Source organism: Salvia miltiorrhiza, chromosome 1, assembly GCF_028751815.1.
Source record: "Salvia miltiorrhiza cultivar Shanhuang (shh) chromosome 1, IMPLAD_Smil_shh, whole genome shotgun sequence".
Lineage (NCBI taxonomy): Eukaryota > Viridiplantae > Streptophyta > Magnoliopsida > Lamiales > Lamiaceae > Salvia > Salvia miltiorrhiza.
This window is the reverse complement of record NC_080387.1, coordinates 63,312,275-63,337,393: the sequence shown is the minus strand read 5'-3', so window position 1 is coordinate 63,337,393 and position 25,119 is coordinate 63,312,275. Positions and strand designations below refer to the sequence as shown.

Genomic DNA, 25,119 nt, shown 5'->3' with positions numbered 1-25,119 from the left:
ATCAGAGGGCGGCGCCGGGGCGACAGAGAGCTGAGAGAGAAGAGAGAGTGGAGAGAGAGAGAGAGGGGGGAGAAGAAGAGAGAGAGTACCGGACAGATTGAGAGAAATTTTTATTTTCAGGGGAGGGGTATTTCCGTCTTTTTGTTCAAAAATTGGCTATTTTTTATTATTTTTATTTTTGTGGACAATTTTTAATTTTACAATAATAAAAAATGTGTTTTAAGATAAAATTGTTATACGCGAACTGAAAAATGCCAAGTACTACAAAATATAGAAAAAAGATGACATGTTCTCAAAAAAAGAAAAAAGAAAAAAGATGACATGGTGACTTATGGTGTTTGGCACCTAGGTCATACAATTTTATAACTTTTAACATTTTTTTGGTCTTATATGGGTGACCTCAGAGAAAGGTCACCGTTGTGGATAATCTTATATTCCTATTGCATACTCTCTCCGTCCCAATAAATGTGGCCACTTTCTTTTCAGCACGGAGATTAAGAAAGTGATGGTTAAGCTTTAATCATGTGTGGTCCACTCTTTTAATGACTTTATTAGTGAGTTAATTACTTATAACAACCTTTTTCATCTTTTTATATTTCTAACTTTAATTTAATTTTAAAATTGAGATTAAAAATTTAATTAATTTAAATTAACAGTAAAATTTAATCTGGAATTTTAATTAATTTTGAACAGTAAAATTTTCGAACAATTAGAGATGGAGTTCTTAAATCTGTACACTTTGGACACACATAAATATACCATTAAAATCTGCAACAACCATTAAAATAAGAAACACTAAAATTAAAAAATTGAATAGTGGGCAAAAGGCGGCAGATTCCAAATTCTTCATTGAAATGAAAACCCAAAATTGGGCGCCAGTTTTTACAATCTTGAAAACATCAAAAGGCTGTCTAACTTAATCTATAAATAAGGGGACTGCTGCACAACATCTAAGCCCTTCAAAATCTAAAAATCACCAACAACGGTTTCAAACCTCCACGGCAAACGGCCGGAGACTCGTTTGGAGTTCATAGTGAGAGCAGCGGATGAGAGAAAGAAACTCAGCGGCGGATGAGAGAGAGAGTGTGAGAGGTGAAATGATTTAGCTAGGGTTAGGTAGGAATAAGTAAATTGTAGGATTATTTTAAGAATAGATTAACAGCTTCATTAATTGCTTAATGAAGCCCTAATTTTTACTATTTAAGGAAGTGGCCACTTTTAGTAGGACAAACCAAAGAGGAAAGATGGCCATATTTATTGGGACGGTGGGAGTATTTAACTTTAAGGATAATTATGTAAATTATATAGTATTATATATTTAAAAGAATATAATATATGTTAATTTATCTATTTAGAAGAATATATTAATTCATTAGATATTAAAATATTATAAAAATATATTTTAATACTATAATAAAATACTATAAAATTAGTTACATTATATTATCCAAATCTATTTGATATATATCTGGCACTTTGTTTAGAATCCTAAAAACTTATATATAGAATCTAACTATTTAACTAAATAAATGAAAATAACAACAAATAGCATACATATCTAGGCACCATACTAGTCGAGATCAATAATCGTATGGCGAGAAGAGTTGAATCAATAAGACAGAAGCTTGAATCAATCTCGAACACCTAAATGTTCAAACGAATTGAGCTCGTGCCAGCTAGTATTGACTCAGCTCAACTCGTTTGTAGCCCTATATAATTTATTCAATAAGATAAGGACAATAATTAAATCTTACACGAAAATTAATTACTATTTTTTATTTTTTTATCTTGATGAATACATGGATAATTATGTATATTGACTCTTATTCTTAAAAAAGTCAACTTCACATTTATTAATCTCTCCGTCCACAAAAAATAATCCTAACTGGAAGGAGACAAAACGAATTTTAATAAAAATAATTAATATTTTATGAGTGGAAAAAAGGATCTCACTTAAAATATAATATTAATAATGATCATTAATTGTATTGTGAGTGGAGAAAAAGGAACATCATGTCATAGAAAATTTCTAAAAATGAAAATAGACTAATTTTTGTGGATGCTCCAAAATATATAGCAAAAAATAACTATTTTTTGTATTATTGAAAACCTATATGTAGAGCAGCCCAACCCTAAACCCTCTCCCTCCAAAATTATCAAATAATATTAATTACTCTCTCCGTCCCACCTAGCTTGATCACTTTCTTTTCGGCACGGATTTTGAGGAACTAGTGTTTATAGTGTGGTAGTTTAGAAATGAAAAGGTTAGAAAAAAAATTGCCATATAAGAAAAATGATACTCCCTCCGTCCCACCGAACTTGAGTCGTATTCTTTTTCAGGCTGTCCCACCGAGCTTGAGTCATTTTCTTTTTTGGCAAAAAATAGACAATTTAAAACACTAATTTACAGAACTAATTGCGCCATTTATTACCTTCTCTCTCGTATACTTTATCACTTTATCACATTCTATCTCCTACTTTATCACTTTATTACCTTTCCTCTCATACTTTATCACTTTTATACTACACACTTAAAACACTAATCTACAACTTCTTAATTCTCGTGCCCAAAAGAATCGCCCCAAGCTCGGCGGGACGGAGGGAGTAGTAAAAAAATTTTAATTTTAATTTATCTGATAAAATATTTTTTTTGTTATAATAATGTATTCTTAGATATAGGGCTGGAAAAATATACTGAAAATTCGGTATACCGGCCATACCGTACCGTAAAATATCGTAAAATACCGAATTTAAGGTATACCGGTTTTTTTTTGGTAAGGTATGATACCGTACCGAAGATTTACGGTAAGGTAAAGGTATGGATTTTCCAAATACTGGGGTATACCAGTGTATACCGATACCGCGGTATATACCGAAAAAATCAATAAATACCGTATTAAAGGTATATACCAAAATACGGTATGATACTGTATTACTGGTATACCGAATATTACTGCATATACCGGTGATGCGGTATCATATCTTATTCTGGTATACCTTAATATTCGGTATATACCGGTAATAAGGTACAATACCTTATTCTGATATACCACAGTTGTCCGTATATATTGGTATACCGAAAATCGCGGTATATATCGTATCAAAATCTATAGTTTTAAAATATATAATATTTATTTTTATGTCTATATTTTTAAAAATATTTATAAATTTTATAAAATGATGTATATAATCTATATTATGTGAATATATACAATTGTACATGAATTTATAAATATCATCAAATGATACAAAAATAAATAAAATATAGTATATAGTATAAGTCATACAATAAAATAAAATTATTTATTTTGATATTATAGTATAGTTATAATATATAACTAAAATTATTGTTTTACAATAGATTATACATCTAACTTATAATAGTTACATATATAATAGCATAGTTATAATATTAGTATTATATTATAAATAATATTACGTCTAACATATAAATTATATGTAACTGATAACATCTATATAATTTACTATATATTACATGAATGCATACGAGTATGCGAATATAAATATCATCAAATGATATAAAAGTGAATAAAATATAACATAGTATGTAAGTTATATAATTTAATATAACTGAATTATTTATATTGATATCATAACACAGTTATAATATAATATTCTATATTATATAACTAAGATTATTGTACAGTTATAATATAATATTCTATATTATATAACTAAGATTATTGTTTTACAATAAATTATACATCTGACGTGTAACATCTATGTATATAATAACATAGCTATAATTAATATTGATATTATATTATAACTTAGATTACATCTAACTTATAAATCTCATATAACTTATAACATCTATATAGTATAGTATATACTATATAACTTATAAATTTATAAATATCATCAAATGATACAAAAACAAATAAAATATAGTATATAGTATAAGTTATACAATAAAATAAAATTATTTATGTTGATATTATAGTATAGTTATAATATATAACTAAAATTATTGTTTTACAATAAATTATACATCTAACTTATAATAGTTACATATATAATAGCATAGTTATAATATTAGTATTATATTATAAATAATATTACTTCTAACATATAAATTATATGTAACTTATAACATTTATATAATTTATTATATATTACATGAATGCATACAAGTATGCGAATATAAAGTACGGTATACCAATTGAATTTTTTCGATTTTGATAATACCGATTATTTTGGTATACCGTTAAAGTGCGGTATACCGTGAAAGTACGGTATACCGAAATTCGGTAAGGTATACCGAAATAAAGGTACGGTAAAGGTTTTGTATATTCTTCATACCGTACTTAAGGTATACCGAACTAAGGTATACCGTAGGTAAAGGTAAGGTAAAGGTATGAATTTTCTCCATACCGGAGGTAAATGTAAGGTATAAGGTATGGTCGATTTAATAAGGTATACCGTACTGTGCCACCCCTACTTAGATATGAGCAATCCCAGCCCAGAGCTGAATTTTATATGTACAAATATGCGTTCATAAATAACAGAATAGGGAATGTTTTTTAAACAACTTTCTCTCTATATATAAACTGAACTTATAGCGTGTAACTTTTGTATGACATATGTTGAAACTAATTTATGCTCCATGCACAATCATCAATAAATAGGGAAGATGATCGTACATAGAACTAATTAAAGATAATTTGCTCACTCATTATACATCATATTTAATTATGAGAGTCACAATATGCATGATCGATACATTTGATTTGTTATTTCATTTTACTAATTAATTTTAGGGCGATCTATCAAGTGTTAACTAATACTGGAAGCAGTAGAATATAAGCGAGTTGTACAAATTCATAACTAGACAACGATGATGATGATGATGATGATGATGTGAGCTAGGTCATAGGTCAGATATCATCATCATTATATAATACAGTTTGAGATTCAAGGCCTCCCCTTAATTCTAGGTCCTACGTGGCATCATGACAGATCTTTATTTTAAATCCATGCAATTCTAGAACTTGTAGTATAAATTTAAACATGGAAATCTCTTCAGTATGGAAAATCTCAAACTAAACATAGAATTTTTTTTATAATTATTATCATATTTTCTTAATTTCTTTTCACTTTTTTCTTTTTATTCTCATTTTTATCTTTCTTTTTTTTCCTATAAATATTTTTTTAATTAATTAAAAATATTCAATATACATATCAAATTAAAAATCGTGGCAAGAGCTTTAATTTGATATATATGTAAATAATAGATTTAAACAAAGAAATTCGTACAAGCTAGAAGTTTTAAATAAAATATTTTTCTCTCGTCTCTCTCATTTTTACACAGTATAATTTTTATTGTATTTGAAAATATTATATACATGTAATTATTTGATTCATGGAATTCTAATATTTGGTGAAATAAAATCAATATAACTATTCAAAAAGTATATAATTTTTAATATTATAATTTTCTTTAAACATATGTTACAATTTTTATGTTTCAATAATATTCACAATCTTAACTTTGAATCTAAATTAGAAAAACGATTATAAATGAGCTTGGGTAATAAGTGAGTATTATTATACGAGTTCGGGACGAGAACGAGTTGTAAAATAATTTTTTTAATTATATTTGAGATTGGTTCAAGTTTATAAATTGTAAATTGGTTCAAACATTAATCGATATGACTACATAATATATATTTTTTTTTACCTTTTTTAATCTTAATTATGTTATTTAATTTATTTATATTAATATTTACTTTGTAATGTCGATTTGTTACTGTGACAGATAATCAATTAGTGTGACAATATACTATATTTTTATAAATTCACATAGGTTCGGGTAAATAGTGAGTGTAATACGCGTATTTGAGATTAGAATTAATAATAAAATCACTTTTAAGTGGTCTATGACGGGTACGTGTATTTATATACTCCCTCCGTCCCACGAATCTTGACACGTTTGAATTCGGCACGGAAATTAAAGAGTTGTAGATTAGTGTTTTAAATGTGTAGTTAATAAAATATAAAAGTGATAAAGTAGGAGAGAGAAGATAATAAAATGGATAAAGTAGGAGAGAGAGAGAGTAATAAAAGTGATAAAGTAGGAGAGAGAAGGTAATAATTATTACCCGAAATGAAAACGTGTCAAGATTCGTGGGACGGCCCAAAAAGGAAAACGTGTCAAGATTCGTGGGACGGAGGGAGTAATACATACGGGTTTTGAGTAGTTGAATTCTAGCCTTTTTACTCTAATTGTAAATCATTAATAATTTAGAATATCACATGTATTTTGATTTATACTACTCCCTCCGTCTCACAAAAACATGAACGTTTTTCCATTTTGGGGCGTCTCACAAAAACATGAACATTACTATTTTTGAAAATTATCCTCTTATTTTTCATCCCTCCTTTTTACACTTATTTACAGAAAAACCATTATGGCACACCACTATCTTTTCTTAATTAATTCATTACTCTCACAATACTTTTTAAAGTGGGACTCCTTTTCCACTTACTTTTAACTCTCAACTAACATTTCTTAAGACCCGTGTCATTTCTCTTTGTTTATGTTTTTGTGAGTCGGAGGAAGTATTTCTTAAGTTCGACAAATAAATAAGGTTTTCAAAATAAATAATTTTTAGTGGTACCTCTTTTCGATTTTATTAAAAGGTTAGGTTAAGATGAGTTGTTGATAAAGATAGTCTTATACTTAATTAGTATTGAAAGTGGTGAAAAGATGAAGAATAAGAATAAATGGGGTATTATTAGTGGTGGAGTAGTGTCTCAAAAATGGATAAAAAAGTTATTTGGGGGACGAAGGGAGTATGTTATATAAGTAGCGGATGTAAGAGATTGAGACATGAATGGGTACAAAAATATATTTTAATTGAATTTTAGATTAAGGTGAGTATATAAAATATAAACGGAAATAAATATATAAATTTATAATAACTTGTATTTATAAAATTAAATGAGTTTGTGTAACTAATCAAAATTGAGACGAGTACGAGTATATACATTTTAGACGGGTAACAACATTTATCAACATGTCTTCGTGGAATTTTCTCTAATTTTAAGTGTTTTGTTATTCAAATTATATGGATATGAGTAACATACATTCTTGACGCGTACGAACATTTTATCAACATGTTTACATATTTTTTCTTCTAATTTATAATCTCTTAATTTTGTATATGAATGTTTATTCTTTAATATTCGAGTCTTTATTGAGACGAATAACTAATTATTGTGATAAATTATATTTATAAATGTATATATATGTGTGAATATTTATCACATGTTGCAATACATTTTTGTGATGAGAAAAAATAGTGAAATCTTTATTTACATAGAAAATTCATTATTTTGAAATAAATATTATTTTATTTATTATAATTATAAATATAATTAAAATAATTATCCGTCGAATTTTCGACGGGTTACACACTAGTATAACTTATATAAAACATATTAATTAGAATATATATGCATTCTTCTAAAAAAGAAAGGCAACTCCATCTACTATTATTGAAAACCTAGCTATTTAGTGCAGCCCAACCCTGAACCCTCTTCCTCCAAAATTTTCAAACAAAATTAATTAATGCCTAACAAAATCTGAATTACGAGAGAGAAACACACACACACACACTCATATGTGTATATATAAATAGTTGTAGTTTCGTCACCCATCAACACACCACAAAATCAAATAATTTTGATTTTTTAGGTTGATTAGTAATCCATGAGTAAGGCTTTGTTTGTCTCTCTCATTTTGTTGGCGATCTGCAATCCACGAGCCCACGCCCAAATCTTGCCGGAAGGGCTGCGCGTCACCGGCCAGCTCTGCTGCACCAATGATGGCAACTGCCCCGGCAGCCCGGTAGCCGGCGCCGTCGTGTCCCTGAACTGCAATGTGCGACTTTTTACTAGGAACGTGGGGGGAAACACGACGAATGCTGAGGGATCCTTCAGCATTACTGCTATTGCCCAATCTTCGTTGGAGCAGCTGGCCTTCGTGGTTCCCCAATACACGTGCTCGGTGCAAGTGTTGCTTCCGCTCAACTCCACTGTCTGCTCGCTGCTGTCGGAGGACGAGGGCTCCCTCATTGCCACACTCAGGCAGACGGGCAGGGTGGGGTCGCTTCAGACGGCAGCCGTCACGTTTTTCGAGAGGGAATAAGAAAACGCGTATATATGTAGGAATATTATCAAGTAATAGTATCGCTATGAATAAGAAAACGCATACATATGCGAATAATATAAGTGAGTATGAATTAATAGTATCTCTATCTATACAATATGAAAACGTATCCTAATCAAACATGGCGCTCCAAGAATATGAACAAAACAAGGATCAAATTTCAGGCAATGAAACCAACCAATGAATATAGGAACAAGAAATAATCATGCATATATGTGGGGATTACAGAAATTTGCGAAACCAAACTTGGACACTGGTTCTTCAGTGGAAGAATTTTCGACTGCACCCGCAACATCCACAGCTTGGACGAGAAGAGAGAAAAGAGGGAGAGAAAGAAATCATGAAATCCTCCCGTAAAACTGTTTCTCCCGGAAAGTTTCACTATTTTGTGTAGTAAACTTGTAAAAATTTATTGTCATAGTAAACAGAGGGCTTATTAGCCTGTAAACACACGAAGTTTTTATATTTTCTGAAATTTAATATGACTTTTATTTTTAGCTCATAAATACATGAACTTAGTATTTTTTCTTATTTTTAACATCGACTTGAAAAAACTCTATTTACTGTTGAGGTGGAGGTCGGAATACATGACGTGGACTACGAAATATGCACTTGAATAGAGTAATTTGATTCATTATTTTAATTAGAGAGTGGATGACATGGTATACCGACCTTCAGGTTAATAGTAAATTAGAATTTTTTCTTGTCGATGTCAAAAATCAGAAAAAATGCAAAGTTCGTGTATTTGTGGACTAAAAATAAAAGTCGTGTTAAATTTCAAAAAATATAAAAAGTTCGTGTATTTACAGGCTAATAACCCTAAACAGAGACCAACTAGGCTGAAATTTGGTGTATGTTAACTCTGAACATATAGGTAGACATTGTAAAATTTTCATTACATTTTGATGACGAGAAGACCATAAAATCCTCTCGCAAACAGACTGTTTTAACCATCCTAAAATCTGACAGTGAGCATTCATGAGAAAATAGTTCATCTTTTAAAACATTTTGTTTTAAAATTTATGAGAAAATTTATGTTTTGTTTTTATTTTATAACATTTTGTTCCAATATTTTCTTAAGCTTGATCTATTATAATTGTAGAAGGATGAATTATGCAGCAAAAATGATGTAGATGGAGCTATCATGTGGAAGAAAGTACGAGTGCCTAGAAGTGGTGACATAGAAGACGAGAAGTTGAGAAGTTAAAGAAGACTATATATATGAATTGAAGATTTTGTAAGATTAACACATGCATTTTATTTTTTTTATTTTTTTTTTGTTTATATAAAATAGTGTTAATAATTAAATTTTTAATTGTTAACATATACAGGATATCGAACTTATGGCCAAAAAGACATTGATGAAGTTCGTGTTGAGCGGGCAAGCTTGTTGCTGGAACACATATAGTATGACAGATTTTTATTTTAGCTATGTAATATGTCAATACTTGATATTGTAAATTTTGAATTGAATTTTGGGTTTGACATTTGTATTAATACTTGCTACAAGATTGCTGGATGAAATATTTTGATTTTGAATGCAAATGAAATTTCTTGTATTTTAATTTCGTTTTGGATTCTAGAGTTTTAAAACAAGCAAACTACAATATGATACCGTAGTAATAGGTATAAACTACGATATTAACACCGTAGTCTATATTTCATAAAGACTACGGTTTTAAACTATATTCTATAACATCGTAACTTTAATATTTCGAAAATATAGACTACAATTATCCATTAAAACCGTAGACAAAAGTACAAATACACTACAGTTCGAAATAAATAAACTACGATTGAACACAATAGACTACGGTTGAACGTTGTAGAGTATGTACGTGATATACTGTAGTCTACATTAATTATAGACTACGGTTTTACTACCGTAGAGAGAATGGGGGGGTCTTTCTCTACACTACTTTTCTCTACAGAGCGAAATGCACATACTCTACAGTTTAAAACTGTAGAGTATGAGCGAATTTGGAGTAGTGTCAGCTAGGGTTTACGGAGAAGGAAGAAGCAAAAAAATAGTGATTAATGAACATATAAGTTAATTCATTGAACATACCAATATAACTTATGAACATACGAATCTATTTAATTTATTAAAAAACATGTTACCGCCAGGGATCGAACCCTAGACCAAATGCGCGTTCAACAAAATTAATTGACATGTTCATCAAAATGTACTAACTTGTTCGAACCCTAGGCCTATTTAGATTGATTCTCACTTCTCATGACATTTGTGCTTCTCAATAGAACTTCTCCATATATATATATATATAGGGTTAGTTTCTATGGATAAATTAATTTTTTTGAGAAATTTAGAAACGTTGAATATATCAATATTTTTTTTTATGAACATACCAATATTTTTATTGAATCTTTGGGGATCGAATCCTGAGAGTGCGAGATGTTCATCAAAATTTGGACACGAGATTTATTTATCCCTTCTTTCAACATTTACATTTCTCTATTGAACCTTTTCCTATTGAGAATTTGATTTTCGTAAGAAATGCGAATAATGAACAAAATCAATAAATTTTCTGAACATACAAGTATAACTGATGAACATATATATATTTATTTAATTTGTTAAAAACCACGTCACCTCCAGGATTCGAACCCAGACCAAAACGCCCGTTCATAAAAATTATTAATATGTTCATCAAAATAAATTGATTTGTTCTCAGTTGTTCGGACCAATTCTGAATTCTCAGCACATTTAGCATTCTCAATTGAACATTTTCATATATATATATATATGGGCGCTACAACGAGACCCCCTAATTTTAGTGAGATCTAGGGCACGTACGATCTGGTGCGTTTATTTTATCAATCCTATGGCTGATATTGTATCTGGATGGTGATTTTTTTTCACAGTGTTTGAATCCTGGAGGGAGCAGAATATTTTAAATTTTGTTATTCATGAGTATATACTGCGCATTGTTCATCAGTATATATTGTCTTGTTCATCAGTATATATGTCTTATTCATTACCAATTTTTAAAATTTTATTTTTCATCAGTATATACATCTTGTTTGTTAGATATATGTCTTGTTCATTAGTATTATATGTCTTATTCATTGTACTCATGTTACACGAAAAATAGGGGGTCTCACTAGAGCGCACTCATATATATATATATATATATATATATAGAGAGAGAGAGAGAGAGAGAGAGAGAAGATCCGTAGAGAAATGGAAATATTTAGAGAATGGAGAAGAAATCTCAGCCACTTAACTTGATTGATCCTACGTTCCATATTTATTTTGAATTTATTTATTTCCATATATATTTTTGCGAAATTATGAAACGTTGAATAAATCAATAATTTTGATGAATAGACATTCGGGAGTGATGGGATTTTCAATAATTACCCTCTAGAATGTGTATTCATCAAAATTATTGATTTATTCAACGTTTCGCAATTTCACAAATTATATAATTTCTCCATAGAACCTAAGGAAGGGCTACCGTAAAAATATAGGTAAATGATCAAGTGAGAACCACATCTTTTTGGAGGATGGAGAACCATAAACAAATACATAAATTGTTCACGGCCTCATCATCTCTTGTTCATGTACTTTATGTGTTTAGTTCATACTTCTCCGTTCTCACGAAAAGAATGTGGCTCTCACTTGATCCGAGCGCGGCGAGAGTGGCGGTGCCCCTGGCGGGGAGGAGGGCTGCGCTATCCCGAGGAGATAGGGGCGATGGGTTCAAGAAGAGTGGCTATTTTTCTTTAACTTATTTTTGAATTATTTTATTTAAAAAAAATCATTAAGGGCAAATTAGTATATTTATATCTAAAAGGTTATAATTTCCGATTTTTTATTTACATGGTTAAATTTTCCTTTTGTTATATGAATTGGGATAGACTGATATATTAATTCTTTATAATTAATGTTTAAATAGAAATTTTCCTTTTGTTATATGAATTGGGATGGACTGATATATTAATTCTTTATAATTAATGTTTAAATAGAAATACGACAAAATCAATGTTTAAGTTGTACGCATTAGTTTGAAATATTATTACTCTTAAGTTTATATATACTAATATAAAATATAAAAGTAGACTTGAAACGATATATTATTTATAATATGGTCTAATTTTAATGTTCATGTGCATCGTACGGACGAACGTACTACTAATTTCTTTATAAATTACACTAATTAAGTCAAACAAGACCAAGTAGCTCCGCCGGCTAAGCAAATACAGTTGATTAATGTTTAAAATCAAAATTCTCGAATTCGAGTTTATTGTGATGCAATTTATAAACTTACTCAATAATTTATTTAAAAAAATTGAGTAACTTACTCGAATTCGATCCCTCTTGGGAGCGAATTGGAGATTGGAGATATAAGGTGGATTTGGTGAATTGAGAGATAAGGTAGTTCTTGGAGTGGATGGGGAACTAATTACTAACATCTAACATGACTTTGACCGATCAAAAAAAAATATATATATTTAAAAAAAAAGGAATGACGATGATTTATTAATTAACATCTGTTATTTATAACATATTAAAAAGACAATTTTCAATTGAAAATCAATTTTAAAATTGAGTGACAATTTTGTAGTTATAATAAAATTAAAGGTTTATTACAACCAAAGAAATTTAGGCGGGCCAAAATTAAAAATGGGTGCAAAGATTGAGTATTGTCAGGAAGATTTCAAAGCTTATGTCTAATTTCAAAATCGTGGAAAATTGATGTATTTATACCAAATTAACCCCAAATTTTTCATTGTTCTAATTTTTCACACGATTAATAATTATCGATAAATTAATATCATCGTGACTAATTGAATTATAAACTAATATCATCATGACGAAGTAAAGTGATATGACTAGTTAAACGGTGTAGGTATTCAATTACATTGTTTTAACCATATATAGATATTACATTAGTCCACGTCAATATTAATTTACGGGGAATTGATAACTTTGTGAAAAGTAAGAACAAATTACAAATTCTTGTATTTGGAAAGCAAAATTTTTAATTGATATGCAAAATCAAAATATGTTAAAAGTTTATATATTTAGAAACATATGCAAAATAGTAAAGAAACATACATATGTAACTTGTATGCGTAGTACAAGACAAAGAACCATTAAATGATTAATCAAATTTTCAGACAAAGTAACAACACAATAACCTTGAAAGCTTCAGAATTTGCAGTTAAGTGGTTCCATACTACTTATTTCAATAATATTTTGAAACCAAAAGAGCTCGTGTTCGGTTCAAGAGTCAATCGATGAAGATAGAAAATCACCATTGAACCAATAAGGATATCAGTAATGCAAGAAATAGCAGAGTTTTCACTCTTCTGCTGCAACGACAGAGATTTCACCTTTCTCCAACATGTCGTAGAATGCTCTAACTTTTCGCTGCTCGTTCCAGTGGTGCATCTTCCATACGCCACCCGCTACAATGCCAAGTGCAGTTCCAATGAGAATCTCCTTGACCACACTCGGACCTTTCAAAGTGGCATGAGCGACCCTAGAACCAGCCATTTTGCTTTAAAGCGAAAGCCCACGTTGTTCCTGCTATTAAGACACGGGGATCAAATTAGTGATGCTATTGATATTATTTATGAAATGTGGATACACAAGTAAAAAGGATCAGAATGGCAGCAGTGCAAGTAAATGAAATGGTTGGTTTTCATTAAATAGTAACACCGTTGGTAACTGCAATTTTATTAATATTAATTGGTAACCATCAGCCACGATTAACTATAAAAACTGATGAGATCCTATAAAAACAAGGTTACTGTGATCAAGCGCATGAATGATATACTTTGATTGTTTGGTTATAGTTGGTTAAAGCAAATAAGAACAACAAAAGCTGCAGCTGATCCATACTTTCTAACTTAATTTTAAGAATGAAAAATAATCCAAGTGGAACCATCCTCGACCCAATCCTAGACCATTTTTCTATTAACTCAAAAAAAAAATTAAAAAAACATGGAGATTCCTCACCCCCACCTACCCCCAGCTTGCCCCGGTCCTTCAGTTAAGCGGGGATGAGGATGCCAAAATCCATCCCCTTTTCGATATCTAAAGATACGCTTAAAAGTTGTTTGTTGAAAGTTAGAATATAGGGATCTTTCTTTGGAAATATCTTAAGAAATAAATAAGCCTAATAATCTATAGGCAGTTAAGCATCAAGCTGCCGGGCTTGCACAGCAGCACAAACTTCTGAATCAAGAAAACATTGGTTCGAGAGACTTGCAAGAGATGATTTAATCACCAGTTTATTTGACACCACAAAAATCTAATCCAAGGAAGAAACAGTATGGATCCAGTACACAATACTCACATTGAAATACACTAACGAGGTGCTTGAATGATGATGTTATGGAGGAAATGAAATGGCCATTCCTACTTTCCTTCAATTCTTTTGCTTAATGCTTGGTATAACTTTTTCTGATGAATCACACCATTCCTACTAGATTAGAAATAGTCATTTCTTCCTCAACGTACGGTATTAAACTAATAGTCATTCCTAATCCTTCTAAAATTATGTTTTAACAAAATTACCCATATACTATATTTTATGATTTGACAATTTTAGCCATAGAAAATATAGGGCATCTCTCCTAAAATAGAATCATACCTCTGTGAAATCTCTCTCTCTCTCTCTCTCTCTCTCTCTCTCTCTCTCTCTCTCTCTCTTAAGCCATAGATGATCTCCAGTTCTAGGCAGCTAGTCTCAGGCATGCGGATAGGCTGCCATACGATTCCACTAAATTTTATTGCGATATGAAGCTGTCAATCAATTTCAAATATAATATATTAATCCTACAATAATAGGAAAATCACAATTCCATATTCGTTGAGCATACCAAGCATATGAATCATCCAAAGTTTGTCATGGCTTGCTTACTACAGCCTACCTTCATACCATTCCTACCTCCATCCCATTCCCCCCTTAGCTCATTCCGTTCCAATTTCTGGATGTTCTTCAAACTGTGAAAACATTCATTTTTCATACTAGTGACAATATTTGAGAGGTTATGTCCTCAAGGATTTCGAAATCACTAGCTGCAAAAATAATAGTAAGAGCTTAAATTCTGCAATATAAAGCACAGAAAATTCAAACAACACATTTACACGCACATGTCCATCCCCCGAGATTTGGGGGATGACCAGAAAAGATCTTAAATAAGACCGACTGATATGACGAAATTAATCAAAACATAAGCTGCTACGATGTCATTGCCACCTTTAAACAAATAAATTCTCTAGACTAGCAATCGTGAGAAACTCAAGACTCTAAACGATTTTCAAGGGATTGAATGTTCATACATACTAAATCGAAGTCCTCTAAGAGATTCAAACGCACAAAATCTGCGGTGTTAACAAAAAGAAAACAAATCTGAAAGTAAACCGTACCTCGCGCACAGAAATGAAATCGATTCGAAATCCGTGACCGATCGCAATCACTATAACCTGCTCACAATCGGAGATTAACGAATTGTTACAACTGTAGTCCGATTACGAGCTAGTATATCCTTCTTCGCGCGTGTGTGCAAGCGTGCGTGTGTGTGTGAGAGAGAGCAGGACTTTACCCTACGAGCGACAGCGTCAACTGGGAGAGAGCTCCGTGGTTATGTTATGTAGAAAATATATTATTCACAAGCATATAATTTAAGTTTTATTAGCTCAGATAAAGATTTGATTATTATTGTTGTTATTTTGTTAAACTAATTACCATTATGTATAAAATGAATAAACCTAGAAAAACAAAATAAAAATATTATACTAGTTATTTTTTGTTAAAATAGTTAACTCTTTATGTGTATTGTTTAATTTTCATTGATTTTTCTTGTTCGTTATTACTGTCAAAAATTTCATAGCATTACTATTCTTTTAGAAAAAATATTCAATTATATCTTGTTCGTTTTTCCCAACATTATAAATTTATTCTACTCCATTTATTTTGAAAAGCAAAATTATTTCATTGGACTTGTCATTATTAAACAAACATGTATGTGAGCTTGGAAAAATCATAGCCAGAGAGATTAAAGCGTTACCAAGAAGCCATCATCTTCAACCAAATGGAATGCCGGAGATAGATATTCCTATAAAAGTCAAAACGGCGTCCCCGCTTCTTCACGCGCTCAAAATTCCGACCTTCGTCCGTCGTCGCATGCTCCTCTGATTCGGCCTCCCCCCAAATGGCGGGCGCACGGCGGCTGCTCGCGGCGGATTTCGCGATTTCGCTAACGTGGGTGTTCTCGAACGAGCTAATCAAGATTTTCGTGCAGAGCGTGATGGGTAACGCCGCTAGTCAGCTGGAGGGCGACATTGCTAGATGTGCCCTCGCCGTTGTCAACATGTTCGCCTTCGCCTACATGAGCAAGGCCACCGACGGCGGCGCGTACAATCCACTCTCCGTCTTGGCCCCCGCCATTTCGGGAGATTTCTCGAATTTCATTTTCACTGTCGGCGCCCGAATCCCTGCACAGGTTCCTTTATTTCCCCCATTTTATTAATTTGGTGTTTGAGCTAGATATGATTTCCATGGAGGATTTTTGAAATTTTTGGATTGATGTTGGAATTGTTATGTTACTTTTTCCTCTGCGGTGCTCGTTGTTGGAGGAGCTACTACGACTTGGTTTATTTTGTTTCCGTTAAATTTTGTGTATTTGCATATTTTGAACAGGATTTAGGCTAATGTCTAAGAAGCATATGAATTGTTAAAGGGATAATTGTGAGTTGGAGAGAAAAAAAATGAAGATAGATGAAATTGTTGTGGATTTATAGTCGTTGTTGATTTTCCAAGTTAGTGGTGTAGTTAATGAGAAGGGCGTGCGTTTAGTGGATCTATGATCAAAACGATCTTTTGTTTATGTTTTGGGGTAGTTGAGGGCGTGAAGCTATGGACTCCTAGCCTTTGTTGTTATATGTGTTTGGCAAAGCTTAATAGTGTTGCATCTGTGATTCTTTTTGGAAAAGGTGGTTGGGTCAGTTTATGGTGTGAGGCTCATCCTGTGGACCTTCCCTGGAATAGGGCACGCCCCACACTTGAAAGTTGACATTGCAACGGGCGCACTGACAGAAGGTCTCCTGGCATTCGCCATCGTCACAATCACCCTTGGCTTGGCTACACAGGATTTCCTTACCAAGACTTGGATTTCCAGCCTTGCCAAGCTTACTCTCCACATTCTTGCTGCAGATCTAACAGGCGGATGCATGAATCCAGCTCCCGTAAGTATTTCTTTCCTTCTTCGTCTCATCTCACCCCCTCTAAAATCTCTCTCTTCCTCTCAGGTAATGGGCTGGGCTTTTGCTAATCGCCAACACATCACCAAAGAGCATTTGATTGTTTACTGCCTTGCGCCAGTCGAGGCCACTCTGCTAGCCGTTTGGCTGTCTGGGATACTGTTTCGGATGAAGAAGGACGAGCGCTCTGCTGTCAAGAAGGCGACTTCCCCACAGCAGAAGCTGGAAAAATCAGATTGAACGCGCTGTTGTTTATCATTTAGTAATTGTACAGTAAAAGATGCAATTTTTAAGTCATGCTTTACTGTTTATGTCTACCTTCAATCATGTAGTTGAAGAAGGTCTATGTAAGCAGGAAATCAAGACATTGAAACCTAATGCATTGTTCCAACTTTTTTTTTACTAACATGAGAAACTGCAGAATGCCAGATGCATACAATGATTTGTATCATAGTTATTATACAATGACAAGCTGCAATACTCTACTCTAAAGATTGAAAATGAATTTAACACTCCATGAAAAAAAAAATTAGTAAACAAGTTGTGGCTCAAACTCAGCAAGGTCCACTGAACCAGATTCAATGGGTTTCATGAGATACGCAGCGAGCAACTCATTAGCCAGAGCTGCAATGAGAGGGATCCTCTTCAGGTTCTTCACCAACGGGATGTCATCGGTGTCCCCGACTGCGAGCAGCCGTGTGTTGATCTCCACCATCCTGTCCAACTTCCTCTTGAACTCTGGGTTCTCAACATCCAGCACAGCAGGGAAGATCCTTGCAGTCGTGCGATTCGTCTGCATGAAATGACACCAAGATTCAGCCATTCTTGGACGTGAATCTGCAAAAACACTACAAGAAATAGTTTTTTATTTTACCTCGATGATGACATGCATATCAAATTCCTTTGTGTCAAGACCAATGCCTTCATAGAAAGCACTTCTTTGGCAGTCATTAAGGTACATTGTCACATAAACCTGCAAATCCAACCTCAAAAGATGTAAGAATAGATGCATCACAAGCCTTCAAACAAAAACAACAAAACAAGCAGGTAGGAATCGAGGCGATTACAGAGAGACAGAAGAACCGGGACCACAGCTTCGCCTTCCAGTCATTGAGGAACTGAGGCTGAGCCTTCATCAACGCGGAGAAGAAGTCACCATGGCGATTCTCGTCCTGGCACCAGTTCTCGAAGTACTTGAAGATCGGGTAGCATTGGTACTCGGGGTTCTCCTTGAGGTGGCGGTATATGGTGATGTATCTCCAGTATCCAATCTTCTCAGACAAGTATGTTGCATAGAAGATGAACTTAGGCTTGAAGAAAGTGTATTTTCTGGCCTTTGTGAGGAACCCCAAGTCCAGAGCCAAATTGAAGTCTGACAAACCTTTGTTCAAGAACCTGCATAAAACCTTAATTATCAGCATCCATGGCAGCCTCTTGGGAAGTCAAAAGGGAGTCTTACTTACCCTGCGTGGCGCGCTTCGTCTCTGGACATCAGAGAGAAAATCTCGGCAACCATAGGGTTAGTTTTCTGCAAAAGCAGCCAACAATGAGATGATTTGAAAGAAACGGCTATTTCAAGATAGGCCATTTGATGTGGTAGACAACAATACTATTGTCTAAAATTAGCAAGCAATGCTGTCTTAACAAGGTGTGATTAAGTACAAGATTTCTGTTACATGCAGTTGTAAATTTCTCATGTTTATCAAAACCTAAATAAGTAGACCTCGAAATTGTGGTAAACCAGTTTACAATTACCACATCAAGCACTACCAACTAGGGAACACACTGCAATCAATGCACTAAAATGATAAAACAAATCTAATCATAAACAATTAGCACTAATAAAAAACAAGACTTTAAATTTAAGGTTGGCATAAATAAATAAAAGGACTTTAACTCAATCATAAGACTAACTAGCTCCAACATTGAGCAAAAATCATTAGAATCATAAAACAAAAGAAACACTTGAATCAATTCATACAACAAAACCAATCAATAATTCAAGAAATACAAACATGCAGTTGTAGGTTGTAAACGTCTCACATTTATCAAAACCTAAATAAGTAGACCTCAAAGATCAAAATTGAAGTAGTAAGCAGTTTGCAATAACTACATCAAGCACTACCAACTAGGGAAACACGCTGCGATCAATGCACTAACACAATCAGAGAAAATTAATCATAAGCAAGTAGCACTACTAAAAAACAAGACTTTAACTCAATCATAAAACTAAATAGCTCCAACATTGAGCCAAATCACTAGAACCATAAAACACAAGAAACACTTGAATCAATTCATACAGAAAAACCAATCAAGAATTCATGAAACACACACAGATACCTTAAGCCTGCGTCCGAGCTCCTTGTAGAGAAGGAAACCAGAGAACTCAGCAGTGCAAGACCTCTCCAAGAATTCGACAAAAATTTGTCTCAACGGCCCCTGCAGCTTGTCAGCAGCCTCCTTGAATTCCTTATTCCTCACGAAATGTGTCTGGTTGAAGTCGGTCTTGAACTCCTGCAGCAGAGCCTCGAACTCCGCCATGTTCAAGTTCTTGTTGATCTCGGTGTTGAAGAGCTGCTCCATTTCATCGAAATCCGTCGTGTAGAACCGCGGCGTCAAAAGGGACTCCTTGATCTCCTGCTTCTGAGTCTTCTTCTTGCTCGCGGCGGTCGCCGGCGGCGGGGTGGCGGTGGAAGACATTTTCACGGTGAAAAATCTTGTCTTCGGGCGTCCCGAGCTGCCGAATTTTGGGATGGAGTTGTTGAATTTGGAAATGGGTTTCACTAGAGCCATTTCTGCTGCCATTCTCTACAGAATTTCCAGCAGAAATTTGAAGTGTGGTGTTTTTTTTGGTGGGATGAGACGTTCGCGTTATATAATTTGGATGAATCTAATCTCATCCAATGAAGATCTAGGAGATAAATTGGAGCCTGACACGTGGAATTTTCCTATTGGCCATCTTGATTTGCAAATCGTGGTTTTTGGGTTTTTGGGGTTCAAGTGTTCTTGTGGTGTACCTCTCTCCATTTAAGATTTTAGACATGTTTGTGTTTTGTTAAATTTTATTGTGAAAAATTTGTTATAACTTCTTTAACTTATGTATAAAAGTATGAATATGTATACCAATATAAAAAGAGCCTTGAGAATAATACGTGGATTGTCTATTTTACTCTTTTATTTTAAAATTATTTTGTAAGAATATATCAATTCATTAAATATTACACTAAATATATGTGATATATATCTATAGCTATTGATAAGGCTTATAAATAAATATATCTATCTAATAATTATATTTAGTAGAAGTAATGAACTACTCCCTCCTATTCAAAATAAAAGTCGTTTTAATGTTTTTCATTAGTTTCATTATATAAGTCGTTTTAGATTTAGATTCCAAAATTAACCCCATTTATTTACCATTATTAATTGTCTCCTTTAATCGACCGCTTATTTGTTATGTTTTTCATTCTAACATTTATGGTAAAAATAATCATTAAATAAGGTTATTATAGGCCTAAATTTTTATCATTAAAAATTGTGCAAACCCCTAAAACGACTTTTATTTTGAATAGGAGGGAGTATTAGATTTTAAAAAAAATGTTGTAAGAGATAATAAAATTAAATAGACCAAATTGTTAATTGAAAAATTAAATATAATAAATATTATATTCATATTTTTTATTTTATCAAATAAAATAACATTAATTATGGGTACAACGTAAGCTCTTTCTGCTAGTACTCTAAAAGGGCGTTTTAGTTTTAGTGATGAAATATTATTAATAAAATAATCCAATTTAATTAAGTATTAATTTGAATGATTAGACCAAAAATGAATAAGACTCTAATTATGTAATTAAATGATTATTTATTTATCACTCCAAAATTTGATGAATTATTTAATCACTCTCTAATTTTATCTATCATATCCATCAAATCAAACGCCCCAGACAATGCAAATAAACACGAACACTAACCATTTCCGCCAAATACTTTCCTCCCGCACTTAATGAGGCAGAGTAGCTATTCGTAAGTTGGTATGTTTGTATATAAACTGCAGTTGTTAACTCAACCAACAAAAAAAAAAAAAAAAAAAGTTGAACCCCTCCCTATATATTCAGCCTCCGAAAAGAATACTATATGTTTACAAAATACACAAATTTTTCTCAACACAATAAACAAACTGCACATGTATATGAACCAATCCACATCTTGGTACTGACATGATTTCTCCCTCATTCTGCTGCAAGATTGCTCTCTCAACAGCATTGTTTCGGCTGTAAGCTCAAATACGACAAAGAAATCCAGCAGCAACACACCAGGCACTTCAAACATGAAAGTAGAAACTCTTCTGCATCTCCATCATCCTTCGTTAATGTTATGTTCAGATATTGTTGCATCATATTTGTTGGCCTCGGCTTCAACGGCTAGGCTACTTGTCGGCTCTGTTGAGTCGGATCCTTCACTCCCTTCCTTGTGCTTCACATTGTCTTCAATGTCATCGAATTCAAGATTCCGTAGAAGATCAGGAATCACAATACCATTGCTGTCAACAAAACTTGACCCCATCTCGATGTCTATTTTCTCCTTCTTGCTAGTGACATCTCCCATGAAATTCTGGCCCGTTGTTTCCATGATCACAGCATCGTCTTCCTTGACAATTGCACGGAAATCATTCATAGAAGGTGGGATTGTAGAGAAGAACACTTCTTTGAAGTTGCTAATCATCCCTCTGTTGTAAGGATTCTCCTTCTTATCATATCGATACCTGAAGTTCTCATACGTTGTCTGCATCGACGAGTGCACAAATGAGGCGTAGAACAAATGAAAACAACATATATTCGTGCAAGCAACCTAATTTCTTGCGATAGAAAATGATACAGATTGATGGGGAAAGATCACCTGGTTGGTGCTGATTAAGTAGAAGTGGAAAACTGTAAGGCCGCCTACGAACCAAAAGGTAACGAAGCAGTAGAGGATGAGAATATCTGACAGATAATCAGATGTCATTGCTTTCCACACGGTGCCTTTCCTGGTGACAATATTGCACCATGAGACAACAAAAATGTATGCGCACAAGAGCGTTGATGTTGATATGAACATGTAGAAGAATCTATAATTACGCTGCAGATATAAGAGAAGAAGAAGATGATCATGTTAGTTTCACAAGGAAGATTTATGTGAAGCAAAATTAGATGAATGCACAAAAACCAAATACAATTAAGTTAATGTGATGCCAAGAAAGTGAAATTAGAAGATAATACTCACTACACCAATGCATTGTCCAACCCATGGACAATGATGATCGAATCTCTGGACACAGTTGTTGCAGATGGAGCAGTGTGATGCACGGGGAGGGCGGTAGAGCAGACAGGTGTCGCAGAATTTCACCTTGACTGTGTGTCCATTTACAGTGACATCCTTTGTTCGGGGAAGTCTCAGATGAGGAGTTCTACCGTTGACCCACTCCATTGAAGGTGTGTTCATTTCGATTGTCTCATCACACTCGGGGGGTTTCTTGTTCCTAGGAACAATTCCGGGATCTCTACTAGACGCAAGGAAGAGAAAGAATATATCCTGCACAAGATAAGGAAACGTGATGGTAGCAATTTCTTTCTTCCTAGTGAGCCACAATATGAGGTAAACCTTCTAATCATATATGCCATCACTTCAGCATACCTCGACTACAAATAATGATTAGATTACAGTAATTTTGTAGCCTCGGGCCAAAAAGGGAGAGAAAAAGTAAGGACAGAGAGGAATGAAACAAAGATCAATAGCATGTTGTGCAGAGCAGCAACTTCCAGCATAATACACTAATCACTGTAAATTGCTAATACAAACTTTAAATTTTAACTTTTCAAGTAGAGCTGATCAGGAAAGAATTAGTGCAAGTTTCGGAGTGCTTACCAAAATGGTTAGCACTATAGCCACGACAAGCACAGCATAGCAAGGAACGACATTTTGATTTTCTTTGAGCCGATGCCTAGAGATGAGAAATATCTTTATACAAAATGCAACAGCTGGACTTGCAATCAAGAATGTGGATAAATACAAAGAAGCCACATCTGGGCCAAATATCAATCTTCCTCCAAAGAAGAACCTCTGCAACATCCAAAGAACATAAACCAAAATTTTCATATAAGTGCTTGATTTTAAATATCGTGCCAAAAATGTCATAAATAGGATTCATATATACAAGAATCATCTAAGTGCAGATATTGACACACAAAGGAACGCATAGCCCCTCATTAAACAGCATCCACATTAATTTCTGAATTTAATAAAAATGAAATACATTCGAACCCAAAAATTTGGAATTCGGAAGTGTGAACTCGAACTTGTAAGCATGTAAAATTCATAAGACAATACCTCAAAACACAGATCCACTAATCAAGAAACTAATTACAACACAGTGACAGTATATTAACTACAAAAACACAGTTCATTTCGCTAAGAAAAAAGCAGGAAACTTCAAAATCAGCAAATGGGATTCTCATTCATCACCAAACAGTCAATCAAAAAGGGGAAAAGGGATTACATTACTCCCTCTCCAAACTTGATAAAGCCTCCTAGTTTCGGGTTTTCCCAGGTCCATGACAAAGAAAACCCAAAACCCCAATTCAGATTTTGCTCTTAATTTCCAATAGTGAAAGCTCCTCTCTTTCCTCCACTGCTTCGTTCTGTCACAGAAGCCCACATAGACATAGGAAATGACATCAAAGATCCCAAAAGTCGCGCCTTTTCACCGTTGCTGATTAATTGTTGCATGCACGAACATGCATTAATTACAGAGTTTTATGAGTGGAGGGTTTGGATTTCAAGAATTGTTATATGGGGTTTGGCTGTGAGAGAGAGAGAAGTAGGAAATGTTGGAAATGGGGTGGGTGGTCAAGGAACAGCTGCCATCGCCCTCTCAAGACGGATTTTCTTAGGCCGAATGTTTGTTCGTCTCCTCGCATCTGCTTCTGTTAGTTTATTTCGAAAATTTTGAAATCTGTGCTTAATTCTTTTTTTAATTTCTTCAGATAATTCTTAATTAACTAATTAACTGTTTTTGCTGCTGGCGGATCTTCCAACTGTTAATGTGTTTTATTTTTATTTTTTCTATTTTCTGCACTCCAAGGGTTACTTTAGTACTAGTATTTCCTTTTTCTTTATTTTTCCTTTTTTTTGTTGTGATTCGAAATTTCCTTTTTTTTCAAGTTGTGATAAAATTTATTTTTCAAATTTATTGCTCCAATAGTAGAAAAAATTATGCAAAAAATTGAATATTCATTTTTCCCATTTTCTTTAGAATGCCTAATCTATTAATTATATACAATCCCATTCAAAATGTTTCAATAATTAAATTGACAGAGACAATAATCTAAGCCGTCCTCTTCGTAAAAATTTAATTACTATCATACTAATAATTAACATTGCGGATTTTGTTATTAATTAATTTAACGAGTCAACGCTATAATCAACTACTTGTATGGAAGTTATAACTGTAGAGTTTTTTTTTTTTTTTTTGAGGTAAATAACTGAAGAGTTTTTAAAAGAAATATACATAGTATAATTTTTTTAAATATCTTTGTATTTATTGAAAATATACAGCATAATAATTAATGTACATCACTTCACCGAACGGTGAACGTGCAGGCACAGCATTCAGATTCAAAATTTTCTTCATTTTAAATATCCCTAT

At 33.0% G+C, this 25,119-nt stretch overlaps 3 protein-coding genes across 26 annotated transcripts; 1 reads left to right on the top strand and 2 right to left on the bottom strand.

Moving 5' to 3' along the window:
• Positions 1 to 13,295: 13,295 nt before the first annotated feature.
• Positions 13,296 to 20,421, bottom strand: LOC131003537 (magnesium-protoporphyrin IX monomethyl ester [oxidative] cyclase, chloroplastic). Of its 23 annotated transcripts, XM_057930152.1 has the most exons (10): positions 19,773 to 20,421; positions 18,896 to 18,960; positions 18,500 to 18,827; positions 18,307 to 18,405; positions 15,776 to 18,225; positions 15,600 to 15,656; positions 15,101 to 15,248; positions 14,821 to 14,972; positions 14,524 to 14,630; positions 13,296 to 13,751 (listed from the first exon to the last, which is right to left on the bottom strand). In XM_057930152.1, exons 1-5 carry the CDS (start codon positions 20,235 to 20,237, stop codon positions 17,962 to 17,964), a joined length of 1,221 nt encoding a protein of 406 aa, XP_057786135.1. In that variant the 5' UTR covers positions 20,238 to 20,421; the 3' UTR covers positions 13,296 to 13,751; positions 14,524 to 14,630; positions 14,821 to 14,972; positions 15,101 to 15,248; positions 15,600 to 15,656; positions 15,776 to 17,961. The 23 variants fall into 23 exon arrangements, with proteins under 23 accessions (XP_057786135.1, XP_057786077.1, XP_057786068.1 ...); XM_057930094.1 differs by lacking the exon at positions 14,524 to 14,630 and having other exon boundaries at positions 13,296 to 13,748; positions 15,050 to 15,248; XM_057930085.1 differs by lacking the exon at positions 14,524 to 14,630.
• LOC131003831 (probable aquaporin SIP2-1) lies at positions 16,385 to 17,871 on the top strand. Of its 2 annotated transcripts, XM_057930389.1 has the most exons (3): positions 16,385 to 16,675; positions 17,166 to 17,417; positions 17,481 to 17,871. In XM_057930389.1, exons 1-3 carry the CDS (start codon positions 16,385 to 16,387, stop codon positions 17,670 to 17,672), a joined length of 735 nt encoding a protein of 244 aa, XP_057786372.1. In that variant the 3' UTR covers positions 17,673 to 17,871. The 2 variants fall into 2 exon arrangements, with proteins under 2 accessions (XP_057786372.1, XP_057786368.1); XM_057930385.1 differs by having other exon boundaries at positions 17,166 to 17,871.
• Positions 20,422 to 21,523: 1,102 nt separating the features above from the next.
• LOC131003654 (probable protein S-acyltransferase 4) lies at positions 21,524 to 24,433 on the bottom strand. The gene is made up of 5 exons (XM_057930200.1): positions 23,971 to 24,433; positions 23,340 to 23,534; positions 22,698 to 23,006; positions 22,332 to 22,553; positions 21,524 to 22,217 (listed from the first exon to the last, which is right to left on the bottom strand). The coding sequence occupies exons 1-5, from the start codon at positions 24,025 to 24,027 to the stop codon at positions 21,792 to 21,794; spliced, it is 1,209 nt and encodes a 402-aa protein (XP_057786183.1). The 5' UTR covers positions 24,028 to 24,433; the 3' UTR covers positions 21,524 to 21,791.
• Between the last annotated feature and the right edge of the window lie 686 nt (positions 24,434 to 25,119).

Excerpts from the sequence above, each read along its gene's own strand:
- LOC131003831 (XM_057930385.1), top strand. The coding sequence starts at position 16,385 with ATGGCGGGCGCACGGCGGCTGCTCGCGGCGGATTTCGCGATTTCGCTA. Across the intron at positions 16,676-17,165 it reads GCGCCCGAATCCCTGCACAG|GTGGTTGGGTCAGTTTATGG; the intron begins GTTCCTTTATTT and ends TTTTTGGAAAAG.
- LOC131003537 (XM_057930070.1), bottom strand. The coding sequence starts at position 20,237 with ATGGCAGCAGAAATGGCTCTAGTGAAACCCATTTCCAAATTCAACAAC. Across the intron at positions 18,961-19,772 it reads AGCTCGGACGCAGGCTTAAG|AAAACTAACCCTATGGTTGC; the intron begins GTATCTGTGTGT and ends CTGCTTTTGCAG. Across the intron at positions 18,226-18,306 it reads ATATGCATGTCATCATCGAG|ACGAATCGCACGACTGCAAG; the intron begins GTAAAATAAAAA and ends CATTTCATGCAG.
- LOC131003654 (XM_057930200.1), bottom strand. The coding sequence starts at position 24,027 with ATGGACCTGGGAAAACCCGAAACTAGGAGGCTTTATCAAGTTTGGAGA. Across the intron at positions 23,535-23,970 it reads AAGTTTGGAGAGGGAGTAAT|AGGTTCTTCTTTGGAGGAAG; the intron begins GTAATCCCTTTT and ends TGGATGTTGCAG. Across the intron at positions 22,554-22,697 it reads TTGGACAATGCATTGGTGTA|CGTAATTATAGATTCTTCTA; the intron begins GTGAGTATTATC and ends TTATATCTGCAG.